General features: G+C 48.9%; 3 protein-coding genes across 3 annotated transcripts; 2 read left to right on the forward strand and 1 right to left on the reverse strand.

Annotated features, from left to right (window-relative positions):
- Positions 1 to 3,678: 3,678 nt before the first annotated feature.
- On the forward strand, positions 3,679 to 6,794 carry F9C07_2914 (putative autophagy protein Atg13; the record flags this gene model as incomplete). Its single annotated transcript, XM_041289682.1, has 3 exons — positions 3,679 to 3,900; positions 3,978 to 4,076; positions 4,191 to 6,794. The coding sequence occupies 3 exons, from the start codon at positions 3,679 to 3,681 to the stop codon at positions 6,792 to 6,794; spliced, it is 2,925 nt and encodes a 974-aa protein (XP_041142750.1).
- Positions 6,795 to 7,225: 431 nt separating this feature from the next.
- Positions 7,226 to 10,448, reverse strand: F9C07_2277464 (uncharacterized protein; the record flags this gene model as incomplete). The annotated part of the gene is made up of 2 exons (XM_041289673.2): positions 7,226 to 9,850; positions 9,917 to 10,448. The coding sequence occupies 2 exons, from the start codon at positions 10,446 to 10,448 to the stop codon at positions 7,905 to 7,907; spliced, it is 2,478 nt and encodes an 825-aa protein (XP_041142751.2). The 3' UTR covers positions 7,226 to 7,904.
- Positions 10,449 to 10,671: 223 nt separating this feature from the next.
- Positions 10,672 to 15,381, forward strand: F9C07_2225746 (mediator complex subunit 13 C-terminal-domain-containing protein; the record flags this gene model as incomplete). Its single annotated transcript, XM_041289683.1, has 5 exons — positions 10,672 to 10,713; positions 10,766 to 11,054; positions 11,120 to 13,990; positions 14,043 to 14,693; positions 14,747 to 15,381. The coding sequence occupies 5 exons, from the start codon at positions 10,672 to 10,674 to the stop codon at positions 15,379 to 15,381; spliced, it is 4,488 nt and encodes a 1,495-aa protein (XP_041142752.1).
- Positions 15,382 to 15,848: the final 467 nt, after the last annotated feature.

The following is a 15,848-nucleotide window of genomic DNA, read 5'->3' on the forward strand; positions in this document are numbered from 1 at the left end:
ACGCGACAGCAAGGTCGATGCAGAAAAGTGAATTCGAGTAGTAATGGAAGCTCGGTATGTTCCTAGAAGGGGTTTTGCTCTTTTTCGAGTCTTTGATAGTGCTGTCACGGGATTTGAAGGATGACTGACCCATGGATTGGAGAGGTAATCGGACAGCGTCCAATCAGGCGGTGCGCACCCCTCCATGCGCTCCGACGAGAGGTTGAGGGACGACCGCGCTTTCAACTATGAAACCCCTCACTACTATCCATGCCTTTCATCGTTCCCGGGCCCAAACGGTCTTCATGATGCGAACCATGGAATTAAGCTTCTGGTTTCAAATGTAACCCTAAACCTATACTGGAATCTATACAACCTTTTTAGCGTCGTCCCAGGATCCCGATATGGGGTCTGCCCTAAAGCCGTCTGGGTATCCACTACAGGATAAACAGCCCAGTGCACCACTTTATACTCATACACAAGCTACTAGGATGGCTAAAATCGATAGCTGGATCTACGTTCGCTATAAACAGTGAAGTGGCTAGGCAATTAGTGGTGTCCGTGTGACTCGAGGGATTGGCGGGGCAAACAATTTATAGGGAAGAAGAAATCTGTCTAGTAAACCAGCCAACGGAACGTACATCTTGAGTAAACCTACATTCTTATATCCTATCCAACTTGTAAGCTTCCTGCGTTGTCAATTTTCCTGTTGATGGCATCGAACAAACACATATGCAGCTTTGCTCTGAAATGTTACGCCACTTGTTTGGACATGAGCCACGAGCCCCAGACACACTACACTCGATACGGTGCATGTACATGTGGATAAAAGACCATGACTACCTCAGACTCAACCCAGTTCCAGATGGCTAAGTGGGTACCATGTCTCTGCAGACAAGGTTGTCTGATCACAAAACCAACTTATCTCAGACTCAGAAAACCCGGAGCCGCCTCATTCGTACACTTACTTCATCTAAGTAATATGTGGGTGGCAACTATATTGGCTCGGGGGACAAAGAGATCGAGAGGGGAAAGAAAAGAAAGAAAAGAAAAGAAGAACAAGTTAGACATAGGCGAAGACCTTACTCATATTTGGTCTAGACTGTACGACGGTGCAGATGGAATATTCCCCATTGTGCATGGCGATAATTTGGCAGTGGTCTATGTGAAGGGTCTTGATCAGACATTTCGTCTATATTAATGATTGGCCAAAGGGAAAATTTTAGCAGATAAGTACGACAGACCGTATAACCTCGGTAGCATATTCATATGCCAGATGCGATGGAATATCGAGCTATACGCATGGTTAATATAATGCCCGAGGATCTGTCATTAGGGAGAGCTTGTTTTCTTTGTGATGGGTGCTATCGAATGACGAACTGGACTAGGACTCACTTTTTGGATAAAAATAAAGAAGAAAAAGAAAAAGAAAAAAAAAATTGAATTAAAGGCAATAAAAGACGAAGAAGACAGATCCGACGAGGGATAATCCCAAAGAGCGTTCGCACCCGACAAAGGTACGATAGTCCCTTAGGTACTGAATAGTGTACACACCATGATGTATAATAGCACTGTTTATAGGCATACATCTGCATTCCTATCACGCTGGCGCCAAACAACAATGTCCAAGTCTTTCTGCATCCTCGGAAGGAATCGACTGGCCAATTTTTGTCCCAACAAGGTCAGGAATAATACCTGTGGAGCAGGGAAAACAGAAGAGCCTAGACTGGAGTGTTAGAGGCGCCATCAAGACAGAGGTCCCCTGCAAGGCCGCTTAAGATAGTATGCTTCGCTGCAGGCCTTGCAGTTCCGGTGCATAGAGCTTGTCGCACATTGTAAGCCAGACCAGTTTCTACCACTAAGCATTCAGGATGAGCAACTAGGTAACACTACATCGAGTCTGTGCTTCGATCGGCTATAGGCTGGGCGATTCCTCTGTAAATTTCCTTCCCCACCGCCCATGGAGCTGTTGCAGGTGAGGCGACCATTCCCAGCAGCTGGGGGGCGGTGGTCTATGCTCTGTTTTCGTCGACCGTTCCATTAGTACAGGACACGGACACGATGGAGCGTGGAAAGGTCGATCATGAATTAAATCCTCCTAGTTGAACGTTCTACATATACCTTGATTGCGAAATGGTTAAAAAGAAAATAGGAAGAAAGAAAAATGGAGAAAAAGAAAAAGCAAAGTGAGTGACTGGAAACAAAAAGCTGAGGACGGAAAAAGAAAATAAACAAATAAATTCAAAGAGTCAAAGATAAGAGACTAACAAATCGAATAAGTCAGAATAAAATCGAAAAAGGGAAAATGGAACAAAAAAAGGGGCAAAAGGAAGAAACACGAAAACTGAACAGAAAGCAACCCTACTATCAATGAGGGTCCATTATCACGGGGTTGTTGATTAAGTTGACTGCGCAAGCGGCAATTTCTGGAGCTCTCATACTTTCCAGTGATGGCGCCTCGATATTGAGTCATGTATCGTAATTCAAGGTTGAATTGACGACCTACACTTGTCTTCGTATTGATTACTCACTAGATAAGATGGCCGATCAAGGCTTGATTAATCAAAGAGCAAGACACGTACGTCTGTTTAGTTAGGTAGCAATTATATACTGAGTCACATTAATAGATTATATCCTGCTGCCAGTTGTCAGGACATGTTAGGTCGGTCGAAGATAGAAGGATGATTTCATGAGAATCGGTATCCACCTGACTGTTTTCATACGGTCTAGTTGGGGCAATCATACATACCGCCTAACAACACTGTTGCTGCAACCGCGACTATCGCTTGACCGCCTTCTAACACCCTGGTTTATCTTGCCAGCAACTTGCATTGTGATTGGCCACGCTTGATCCCTAACCACTCCTTCAACTGTACGACCCCGTAAGTAAGTTGTTCTAAAAGCAGTTTCGAGAGAAACTGGGAACTAAAAATACCCCTTACTGGCAACTAGTCACTCGACGACTGAATAACTGTTGAATTGTCTTTGGGAAAGAATGCCGTGGCACTTGTCAGCCTGACCGTGGGCTTTACTTTGCACTTGACCTGAGGGTGGATTGCTCATGAACCACCCGAGTCACCGGGTGTGCGTCACAGACCTCTTTGCTCCCGTGCCGCCGCCGCCGTTGTTGCGGTGCCTCACATATCTCTTAGCGCATTACACGCCTTTTACCTTGTCTCTTCGTTTCATCTCTCCTTCCTTTCCCCCCCCCAGAAACATTACTGTAATTCCCTCTTCCCTCCTCCCCATCATCTTCTTTGAACCTCTCCAATCCAGTGTATTGGTGACTATGAATCCTTAAATTACCTTATTCTCCCACGACGTGAGGACGCCGTGCAACCCCCCGGATCTGCCTTGTCGTCAGTGCGGAGAAGCTCACAAGGTTGTCTAGACCGCATACTCTTTAAGTGTGCCAGCATCCTGTTGCTTGAGCACACAAAGTGCGATGAAATCAGCCTCCACTAATTTGATTTGGAACGTGCCTAATCTGTTCGGAATTTATTCCCCTAGCTTCTTTCCTAATCTTGAACCTCTGGCTGTGTAGTTCGTTAGTATGGCCGTCCGCATCGCATCAGTCACTCCCCCATTACCTTCTTGATCGAGACAATCGCCTTGTCATAGCTCTGAATTCGATCCCGGCTTAAGAAGGACTACTTTGACTATCCTGTTCCCACTTGCGTTGTATGTCGCAGGAGGATCATGCATCAACATCCTCGGTCGCCGGCGCCAACAGCGCCAACCTCTTCCGCCAGGCCGAACTCATCCCGTTCGAGAGAGCTGGATTATCGTCCTAATTCTCCTGCAGCCGATGTCAGGGTACATAACAGCAGAGGCTTGGGGATTGAGACGGAACCTGACTCGTCAGGGCAAACTGTTCAACCTGCGAAGGAGGCGATAGCGAAACTGAACCAAATAATATCGGTATGGGATCAACGTCCGGCTTGCAACCTCATGGCTCGGTGACGGACCGTTGCTGACTTGCTCCTGTTGTGTTGCAGAATTACCACACGAAAGCTGCTTTGATTATACTGCATTCGCGCATTGAGCTCCCACCTTCATTCAACAAGGGCTCTGACACTCCCAGAGTAAATCGTTGGGTACGTTTTATCCCTGTCGCCTGAGGACATACCTTACCCCAGATATAACCAAGACCTTTCTTTCATTTTTGATGTTTCCAACACCTGGGCTAACCTAATACCTTTGCGTCTTAGTTTAACGTTGAGATCGAAGATACAGATGTGCTGCGAGAACAGCTGCGCACTTGGAGAACCTGTGATGCCACCGAGAATCGCCCGCCGCCTTTAATTATCGAAACATACCTCGATACAAAGGGCCTCACAAATAATCAAACCCTTGTGGCTTTGGATGAGAATGGGAAACGATGGGATGTGTTAGAAGCCCTTGCTGCATCTCAACAGGCCCATCCGGTCAGACCACCCTCGGCCAGCTCCGATGATGTCATCTTGGAGAGATGGAGAGTTGAGTTGGGGGATACGTCGAACGCGTTACCGGCTGATCTTGGATCTATTCTGCCTACTGTATACAAGAAAAGCATTGTCCTTTTCCGATCATTATTCACCTATTCTAAGTTCTTGCCCGCTTGGAAGTTCGCAAAGCGCAATGGAAGGCTTCGAGCAAACCCAGCTCTACGGATCAAGTACAGGATCATAATCGGCTCTCCGAATCAGGTGAGTTCGAAGCCAGACCACTTGACCATGCCTTTATACGAGAGTAGTAGCAAAGTGGTCGAAACCTACAGCTTTGGTGTCACCGATTCACCGGCCGGTCCATTCTCTGCCCAAGTGACATATCGAACCAGCTGCGATTTCCGCGTGGATGACTCCGAAGCCCTGTTAAGCTCTCGATTCATGGGAGCCGATGATGAAATCTTCCGTCCGTCGCTACCTACGCGAGTGGTGGATAGTAAAGTGCCTCCCCCTGAGATAGGCTCACTGCCCCAAGAGAGGAGAACAATTGAAGATCCAGACCCTGGCCGAGCATACGGTAGCCTTTCGACCTTTCACCAGGTTGGACCTACGACCAGCGCGAGTCCTATATCAGCTCTCCGAGCTAAAGGAGAGTTAGGCACTTCCTCTCCGTCCTCGCCTGGCTCGTCCTCTCGGAAAGCCTTGGCAGTTGCGAAGGCTAGTCCTGTGGGGCGCGCTGCTGTCCTTGCTAGTGAAGGCAGCCCAGGTGTCGTCAGACGCCCATCTATATCTTTCCAGCCATTCAAAGCCCCACCCTTGTCGGCATCACCGTCCCTTGTCGACCCTCCGCTCTCGTCCCCTCGCTCAGTATCCGGGCCTCGTCCCCATCCACCCATGGCGGCTTCTGCTCGCAAGTCTTTCCCGGCAGTGCAGGACAATAGCATTGCGTCTCCTAGTTCTGCGTCCCCCCGACCGTCATCCATTTCGAGGTATAGCAGTGCTTTCAGTCACCGTCGGGGCAGGCCTTCTTCTGGAGGAATCAACAAATTGGAAGACGATACTTCTAGTGGTAAAGCAAGTGCCACTTCGTCAGCTCAGCCTGGCTCTGGCTTGCTTGCTGAACCTACTGGAACGAGTGCCGATTCCATTCACGCAGATGATGAGAATATTTCAGAATTCCTAAAAATGCTAGACTTACGGAAAGATCTTCTCAATACGTCAGGCTCAGCTGCTCTTGATGCTACTGCGCGCAGGACCACAGTCACTTCGGCCGCTTTAACACGCTTCCAACGTATGCGGGATTCCAATGCTGCTCTTTCCGACTCGATGTCTTCATCTTTGCTCTTGCAGCGCTCATCGAATTCTTCTAGCAAACAGCTCTCTGGAGTTCCACCAATGGTTGCGGGAACGTCCATCTCAACTGCCTCGTCGCCGGGCAAACCGATATCTCCTCACACCCCACACACTCCTGCGATACCATCTCGCCTTAGTTCTAACAGTATCGTCGATTATACTCATTCTGAGGGCAATGGCACAGAACTTTCTCAGGGACACGGCTCCCCTCTCGATGAAAACACCAGTGATGGGACAACCATGGAGCACGGACCGTCCGCAGTGAATGCCATAGACATCCCGACATCGCCTCGCCTCTTTCCTCCTGTCTATCGCCGATCTAGTTCTGCCGCCCACCGCCCACGTACAGTTGCGGTAGATGATGACGAGATTTTCCCTTTCAACCGCAGCGTAAGCCTTGGCGCCGAGGAGAGATCCAACCTAAGCCTTGGTGCACTTCATCGACAGCATGAATATGAAAGCTCTGATACGGCCACGCACCGAGCGCAGCGAGAGCCGCGTCCAATGTCATCAAACGAAGACGCAGTCGTACCTCCTAGCTCAATAACCCGTGGCCAAGGCTCCCATAAGGGCGTGACCCCTGGCCCTACGGTTGCCTCTTCGTCTTCATCTCACCACCACGTCTACCAGCCACGCTTCAGCCACTCTCGCGGCCGGGGGTCTTCCGGTGGTCATCATTCCCTAAGCTCCGGCTCTAGTAGCCTTGCACGTGGTGCTGCTATCACCCCGGGCCTTGCTGAACGCGAGAGCGAGCGAGATGGCAACGGGAGCGGTAGTAATAGTGTTACCTCGGCAATGGAAGATCGTCGGGGTGTAGGACGACGGCCCAGTGCTGGCCGTGGTGGTCCGCCACAGTCGGCCCAGTTAGAAGAAGACGAACCTCTACTGTTCGCTATGAGCGACTTCGGTGCCTCACGACGGAGCTTCGAAGAAGGCAAACATGTCAACCATGCTCATGATCCGACTGGGAACATCGCCGGATCAAGACGAGGGGGAAGTAGTAGACGTGGCGGTGGCTTCCATGCTTGGTCCTAAACAGGCTCATGCCTGGAGTTCCTGCAACCTATAACGAAACCTGATCTCCTCATATTTCACTTCACACTCTGCTTATGTCGACCCAGTTGGCCTTCTTTCCATTTCTTTTTACCTCTATTATATCAGTATAATCTGGGCGATTTGATGTGTTTCCTTAGCCTTTTCCGGGATTGATTCCCTGGTCCACCGACTATTCGAACATATTCGAAGGTTCTTATCGTGCCATTTTAGCCAGGAAGGCTATTCTTATAGACTGTTTTGCGAGCACTAGGATGCAATCAGGAAATGGAGGATAGAATGGCACGGAGCTATTTTGCGTTTTCAAAATTTCTTGTTTATCGGGCATTTTCCTTTTTTGGCGTGACATAGTGTCCTATTTAGAATTCTTGATTCGTTATTGACGCTGGAGCGTCAGTAAGGTCCTGAGCATCTTTTTTTTTTTTTTTTTTTCTCTCATCTGGCTTCTTCCTTTTGGGATTCTTGTAAGTACTTGGAGCTGATGTCTACTGTCTGTGTTATTGTTTATGATTTGAGGTCGGCCCGGAGTTGAAGTTTACTTTATTCTGGTTTACCAGTACTATATTTCTCTCAAGTGCATCATGATTCAAAGTTCAGCATGAATTTTCAATCTCAATTCATCCAGTATTCTAAATTGATTATATATACATTGAAGGGTATGGCATTGCAATGGACAGTCCATTCCGTAAGTTGGGCAGGATTGCCCTTGGCGTGGATATCGAGAACATGGGGCAGCGAAGACATCTTGATATAGAGGGCCCCGAAGCTCAAACTATGATAAGCCCAGGGCATCCATGTGGGATTCGGAGTTCTATGATGGCGTACCCTGTTCGAATACGTCACGCTAGGGAGAATGGCTAGGACGCCCTGTATATGGTGCACTGGCAACTATGTTGGATGCCAACCCGAGTTTTATGCTAGAGGTATCATGGAAACCCTCTCATCAGAGTCTGGTCCAATAGACCCCAATTTGAAGATATAGCGTTTGCATAACTGAAGCCCGTAGTACAGCGTACCTTTGTAAGGGAAAGCTCCTCATAAATGGAAGTGCATCGTAACTACCTGACATAAACTTCGTCAAATCTTGCAGAATCACATCTTTCGGAAAGTGTTGCCGGAAGCACTGCGTCTCTCCTTTGCCCTGAAACTTGTATCCCGAGACGGTGCCGGGGCCCTGTTCTGTTTCGACTTCACATGAGGTGTGAATGTCACCTCCCTCTCGCCAACGACGCCGCCACGACGCGATGGCCTCTCCTTAGTCCGCATGTTCTGAGCCCTAGAGCCGAACGAACGGTCACGAGTAGAGTTGACGGCAGATGAGGAAGAAACTTGCATTCGAGGCTGCTGGGATCGGTTGGTCCGTTTATAGGAGGAAGTCGAGATCTTTCCGGAAGACTTCTCCTTGACAGGTCGCTCTGCTTCGCTCTCGGAGTCTGAATCATCGGAGCTGGAGCCGGGCACGTCGTCAATTTCCTCTTGTTCAACGGCCGTAAGACCTCTTTCCTTTCTCTCTGGGACGTCTGTGACAGTGCTGGGGTTGAGAAGCTTGAACTCATGCGAGGCCTCGTCCACGGCGAAGTCTTCATCTTCGAACAACTTGGCGAAACGACTATCGCCCAGTAGACCTTGGCCGGGTTTCTCTGCTGCAGGTGCGGATGCAGGTGCGTCGACCATATCCTCATCGCCGCCCTTCTGCAATACACGCTGCGCCCTCTTGCGTTCGTTCTTCTCCTCAATCGCCATAAGTCTGTCGGCCAGCTTCTTGTTGACCTTGACAGCGGCCTTCTTCTTACCCCGGATTCTGCTCTCGCGCTCCTTGTCAATCTTCTCCTTGACTCTCTTCGCACGTTCCTCTTCCCAGACGTAAGGATTCGTGATCAAACGAGCCTCCTCATACAAGCGCTGTGCCACAAAGTAACCGTGCATGTAAGGGCGTAGGAGATTGGTCCGGCCAATCAAGTGCTCCAAGTTCAGAGTGCGCAATTGAGGAATGGTCAAGAACTTGTAATTGTCGTACACAGAGTTTGCCTGGCCGCTACTAAATGCGTTAGGATCGTTAGGATCTTCGGCCATCTCCTCAACAAGGTTATCCAAGAAGGAACACCATTTCGGTGCGGGCCCAAGCTGGGGGATGAAAAATGCATGCTGCTGGCGTCCTTCGTTGGCAGTCAGAATCATTCCGCTATCCTTACACCAAGCAACCGAATTGATGTCGACAGCAGGTTCCACAGACGTCCAAGGGCTGCCGTCGCGAGGGTCCCAAATCTTGATGATCTTTTTGTCCGAAGAGAGGATCTTAGGCTCCATGGTCTGCTCACGTGTTAAGGAAGAAGGTTGCAAGAACTTAAGTGTGTGAATGGGGAATCCATATCCTTGGTCTTTCTTGAGTAGGGGAACTGGCGAACGTAGATCGTATAGGTGAATAAGCCCGTTGGAGGAACCGGTACCGAGGGTCAAACCTGAACGGTGGAATTCCAAAGCTGTAATCTCATGGCGGCCTTCATCAGGGACTGACTGTGTGGGCGGTAGCAAGATTCCTGCCCTGCCTTTCGCTCTTGGATCCCAAAGTTCCACCGTACCTAACGTAGTACCGAAAGCGAGTAGATTGTGACTTTCCTCCGCAATAGCTCCTGTGTTGACTGCACCTGTATTGATACCACCTTGCAACGTTCCTCCACCAGCGGATGTGAAGTCGTCGCCACCTACATCAATCTCGAAACTCCGCATGTACCGACCCATCTCCAAGTTAAGTCGAAAGACCTCACCCATACCATCTTGGTTGACGCCGACGGAAGGGACTAATGCTTCGGTAGATTGTCTATCGTAAACTAGATCACGGCCATATCTGGGAAGTCTCGTTGTGTAATGGCACCCTGCAGGTGTGTGAAACTGGAGTGAGCGATCGGACTGTAAGTGGAGAGACTTGGAGTAGTCGGAGGAGAGAAGGAGGAATGTGGTGTTTAGCGCATCTGTGTGACGAGCCCATGAGAGGGACAACTGTGGAAGATGATGTGTATGAATCTGAGGCTTATAGGTTCCTATATTCTTATCGTCAGTCGCAAGCAAAAAAATCAAGTCGCGTTACTCAAGATGCAAGATCTAACCTGTGCTCATAACCCATTCACCATCTTCACTGACTCTTACACATTGGCTAGCTTCTTCGAACTCGAAATCTTGCAAGAGTTCAACCCGATTCGCGTACTCCGGGTCATTTTTCAGACTGCGCTTTCTCCGTCTTGCAAGCCATTCAGGAAGTGGTCGCGCAGTGTTCGATCCAGAGATTGTATAGACCGGTACCTCCGACTGATTCGAAAGCTTCATCTTTGCGCAGTGTTGCTCTTTGAGCGGGAAAGAGCCTGGCGTTGCTGCGACTGGTAAAGCTCCGACTCCAAAAAAAAAAAAAAAAAAGCCTTTAGAGATAGCGATAGCAGGACCCACGTGACCCAGCGGGTGTCGATCATTGATGATTGGTGCACGCGGTCCGGGCGAACCTCCGTCGGGTTTCATGGCGTCGGAGACCTGGATTGAAACAGCGACTTGCGACATTCTATATCTTGAACGCCATCCGTTATCGAAATCTCTTATGTTCGCGCCTCTATCATGATTGCTTTGTTTTGATATATAGACCGAGTTCATTATTGGTATAGCATTTGCGACCCTTCCCTGCCGAGCGATGGCGCCAGGGAGCCGATCTATTTGCTAACTTTTGCGATAAGTTAACTCCATAGGCTATGGGTTGCTTCTTGGGATATAGTTTGCTTTCCAGACACTCCTGGAGATGATCCCTATTATCCTTTCAAAGGCTTTTTTGGCTATCTATGAGTATTGCCAGGATCTGCCTCGGAGCAATTCTTAAACCATGGACTTTCCCGGAGGGTCCGTTACAAATATACGCGTCCTTGTAGGTTAATCTGTACTCGGGTTTAATGTAAGCTTCTAATCCGAGGACCTAGGATGGATTCTCCAATATCTACTGGAGAATATATACGGAAGATCCCAACATTACAAATCTTCCAGGCGAGGCTCCAGCTAACGGTTTCACCATTCTTAAGCATTTAAGTCGCCTCAAGGACTTAGAGCTTCGATTGAGGAACTCGGACTGCTTAGTCTCGAGCTACCCTAGGCGTCTTGGCCTATGGGTATTTTCTGCGACTCCAGAATTTGAGTCTGTTCGCTCTTTGCGGTCAGACGAAAGTAAGGGCGAGCAAAGCAGACTGGCTGTTGGCTCATCGACGTTAAAAGGTTTGTACGCCCAAATATCCCGTTGAATTTCTTCTACGCATTGGACATTAACCGTGTAACCATAGTCTCGGCATCTGGGAGTGTTACGCCTCGCGAGCTAGTTAAGAATCTCTCGACAGATCCCCAGACCGCAGGGGGTTCAACCGGTTCGCAACGACCACAGGGTACTCCCACACCCACAAGACGTGTTGATAGCTATAGTAGCTCTGTCGCAATCTACGCAGCTTTTATTTCAGCCATAACCGGCTCACTAAATCTTCAACTGATCCGTCGCAGTAGTGCGATCCCTCTAGGGTCACGGACCCTCTTCACTATCATCGAGAGGGACTACTACGAGACTTCCGGGATAGTCAACGATGATCCTTCTTCAATCTCTGCTCTGACTACACTTCAGGTACAATTGACTTCGGTGGGGAAACTAACAGTGTCTTTGCAGACAACATCACAGCCAGGCATTGCCCCACTATGCAGACTTGGGGAAAGCCCATCCGACATATGTGATGTAGCCCCCGGAGCTGACATCTGGTTATCACCCAGCGGCTCTGTCGCGAGGCTAGTATCAACCAAACCAGGTCCACCAAACACCTCATCCCCGTTTCCACCTACGGGAAGCATTGGAATTGATAGTTTAGGCGCAGCAGGACGCAAGCAATGGAAAGCCAATGTGCTGGAGTGGCTAAGAAACTTTGGGTTGCCGATGGATTCTGTTCATGAAACAGCCTGGGTAGAAGTTGAAGTTTGGGAGCCGTTTTACTCTAGGCTAGCTGGGGAGACTTTACGGCTAAATGAGGATAACTCATCTACGCTTCCCTTGAAGCGTGTCCTCTGGCCTGCTGTGTATTGCTTTCGGAGAACAAAATCAGCGTCTCCTGGGTCCTCACAATGGATAGAAAACGCTTGCCCGGTGGTCGGCGATCCGTTGGATTTCGCAGAGAATTGGCGTGTAGTGGAAAAGCCAAAGCAGGATGAGACAAGTCCTAAACCCCCGTCTAGTCATCCAGAACAACAATCAAGGAACCCAGAACCATCCGCTGCTACCACTGACATTCTCGAGGGAATAGAAAGTTTATCTCGAGCTTCTGAGTATCCTGATCTCCAGACTGTTAGTCTCGTATATCCGACACCACCAGATGGAGCTGCCGCAATGGGATTGAATCTCGCAGGCCCATCAGACACATTTGCTGAAGAACCAGACCTTGTGCCATCCCTCTTACAAAACCAAAGCAAGCCAAAGTACTACGAGCAACTAACTACTAAAGATCGCTCAGAAGCTGACCCGTCGGCGGGATTTGGCCCGTTAGGTGGGCTTGCGGTAGGATCTGGATTATACGACACCAATGAGGATGATGATCTCTTCGGAGACATGGATGAAAGAGACTTTGGCACCAAAGGAATCACCGATGCAGATTTCAATTTCTTCGATGACCCTAGCTTCGCTGCCATGGATACAGATGTTCCCGCTGATGACGCTCAAGAGGTTCCTGGCATGGTCGACTTAGAGGTTACAGAGGCACATCCTACTATCTCTGAAGGTGCTCTGTTAGAAGACTTCGCAGCTCAGAAAACGCCAGCAGAAATTCTTGAAGTAGCCCAAGCAAGTCCAGATGAGGTAACTCCAAAAGTTCAACCCGAACACATGGATGCAGAGGAAACCACAGTGGCAGCCTCACCTCATATTGAACAAAATCAAACAATAAGTCCCCCTCTAAGCCCGGTGGAGATCAAGAGAATACTGTTACCAGAACCAGAAGGGGACAATCATGTCCCAACGAAAGGAAGTCGCAAGCAAAGCTATTACAACCCAGTTGCGTTCAAACCGAATATGTCTGCCTGGGATCAGAAATATGGCGCTGACGGCAAGTTCCGGTTTACAACTGCGGGCCCATCTGCTTCCAAAGTGTATACAAATTCCGATATTCCAACTGTCGGTATGCCTCGCCGCAATAAGAAGTACCCCACCGCTGGCGCCGGTTTGATGAGCCTAGATGGTCACGCCAGTCCATCAAGCGAAGGTCAACATCTACAAACGGTATCGGATTCCAGCAGCGATACAAGTGACGACAGTGATGGTAGTGCTTCAGAAAGTGACGCCCCACCGTTGCCTAGTCGCAAACGAAAACGTGCCCGTTCTAACTCCGTCGGCTCGCCGGCCATATCTCAGGTGAAATCTCTTGGAGAGGCAGAACAGGAAATCCCTGTCCATAGACCTGAGCATTCGATATTTCTGGGAAATTTGTTATCCACATTCTCTGACTGGTCAATGACCGGTTATTTCTCATTAACAGAAAATCGGTTATTCCCTGTTCTCACCCGCAAAGACATGCAGATTCAAATTGCCCAGTTATTTGTTGACCAAATTACGCAGTCCTCTTTGGATCATAAGCTGGATGGTGGCTTCTGTCTCTCCGATCTTGATAACAAGGCATATTCAGTTCAAACTTTCTTTGAGGAGGAAGGCATATTGGGCACCATTGAACGGCTTGATTTGAATAGTTGGATATCCCTACAGGAGAATGAGCAAGCGTCTCCTGCACCTAATGGCGCCGTATCCCGGCAATCTTCTCAACGTAAAGAGATGGGGAAAGGTTCGATAACAAAACTATCTCCGCCACATTTACGCGTGCGTCGCGGCAAGGAATACTTGGAAGCTCTGCCTCCTGCAATATCATTTTGGGAAACATTCGGCTTGGAACCAGCCGACGGCCCAAAGGATATCTCAGCTTACTGTATTCATCCTCAAATTGCTGCTGATGCTGCTGATGTCTTCCTGGAACGCCTGGGCTTACTATACGCGAGTTGCAACCTTGGAAAACATGTTAGGGGATGTAGGTCTAGTGCCTTTGAACGCGGGCTTTGCCCATGGGATGTTGGTTCTTTGGAGACCGCACACTTCCTTCCTGCGATGCAGTCCTTAAAATTAATATGCGAAGATCTCGGTACGTTGGTTATCCGGTGAGCAGTATATCAATCATGTACTAACATCCACAGGGACGGCACTTCTGAAAAGCTCTCCGAGCAATGACAGTCTCGTAATTTACATAATCAATCCGTTTGCACATGCATCGGCACTCGTCGATATTTGTTCTGCCTTCTGGTGCCTGTTTCAAAAGTATATCGCCGACACCGGCAAGCAACAGGCCCGACAGTTGAACGAAGTCGTGCTACAGATCATTCCAATTAGCTTTATAATGTCAACAGACTCTATGGTCGTCCCTCCACAAGCCCAGTACCTGAGCTTGGCACTGGAAATCTACAGTCGATGCCCTCCCAAAGCATTACAGTCGAGTCTCGTGAACTGCGCACCCCCAGTCCTTCTTGCCGAGCCTCTCCCTAGGACGATCAGCTTTAGACTCGCCTCTGAGAAAACGTCACCATTGCAAGAAGGCAAATGTCTTCATATTGCGTACTCGAAAAGTCAAGATCAGCGCTGGATAGGTGTTGCCTGGTCTGACAACTCTGGCGCACTCCAGCGTACAATTTCTTATAACCTACGCTACCGAAACGCCAGTGCGGTTAGGAGCATTTCGGATGTGCGTAGCGAGATTTGGGTGGCTACGAAGGACATCCTAGACAGGATTCAAGCGCGATGGAAAGTTTTCGTTGTGAGCACAGAGCCTGTCGATCAAGACGAGGTTGACGGTAAGGATGTTTCCAAAATGTCTCTCACACATTCTGCTAACCTACATTCACAGCATGGACGAGTTTTATCGAGCAGTATAACAAGGCAAATTCCATACCATTGGAGCTGACGATATTGAGCGTAAATACTGCACCCGATCTTCACCTTGAACCTCCCTTTTTACCGATGTCCATGAGTATCTTTAATCCGCAGACCTCCTCGACACCTGTTGCTACACCGAATGCCAGTGGCAACGTCTTTTCGCCGGATCAATCGGGTTCTGCGCCTACGCCTCCCAGCGGCGGGAATGCGCCTACAAATGCTCCAACACCCACAGAACCTACTCTGGAAGCCGAAACTGAATCCGTGCTTACAGATATTTGCGATGAATCCTGGGGCGTCATACTCTCTCATCGCCTCAACAATTCGCCTCATCTCACCGAGTACCGACCAGCGTTGGCCAGCGGTTACCTACTTCGCCGGAAGGGAGACACCGACGGGGACGGTGTATATGCCATGACCCTCAACCTTATATATACCCAACGACCTTCTTCCTGCGAAGCAATTCTTCGAGAAACCCTAGGAATGTACCGTGATCTAGGCACCCTTGCTCGAGCCAGGGGCACCCGCACTGTACAACGAAACACATTACCTTGGCATATTGCCACGGCAGTAAGAGCACAGGAAATGCTTAGTCATGTTTTGTGATTTGTGACTGAATTGATACCATGTTCAACGGCAATGGGTGGCGTTGAAGGTTGACTGTGTTCCTTTTTCCTTCTGTACATAAAGCGGCTCTTGTTTGGCGCTCGCAAGATTGGATATACCAGGCGTACTTTGTTTTTTTCTTCTCAATGTATTATCAAATATTTCTGCATCAGAGCGCCTCATGTCATGTTATCTCATTGCATATGGAGCGGGAAAGCATAACTGGTTTATGACCCAGAGCTTTGTGGCACATCTACTCAGATATATTTTTTATAAAGCGCTAACCTAGAATGAGCTACTCGCTCATTACAATTAACAACAGTCTGACAACTTCCATGTTACATGCCTGTCCTTCCAGTAGATCACAATACCTCTACCCCTACTTACTAAATATATTCATGATCCCTCAGTTCCATCCTAAACGCCTCTGAACACCCCCCATCAACTCAACGACACTATATACATGA

This window comes from Aspergillus flavus, chromosome 2, assembly GCF_009017415.1.
Source record: "Aspergillus flavus chromosome 2, complete sequence".
NCBI classification, from domain to species: domain Eukaryota; kingdom Fungi; phylum Ascomycota; class Eurotiomycetes; order Eurotiales; family Aspergillaceae; genus Aspergillus; species Aspergillus flavus.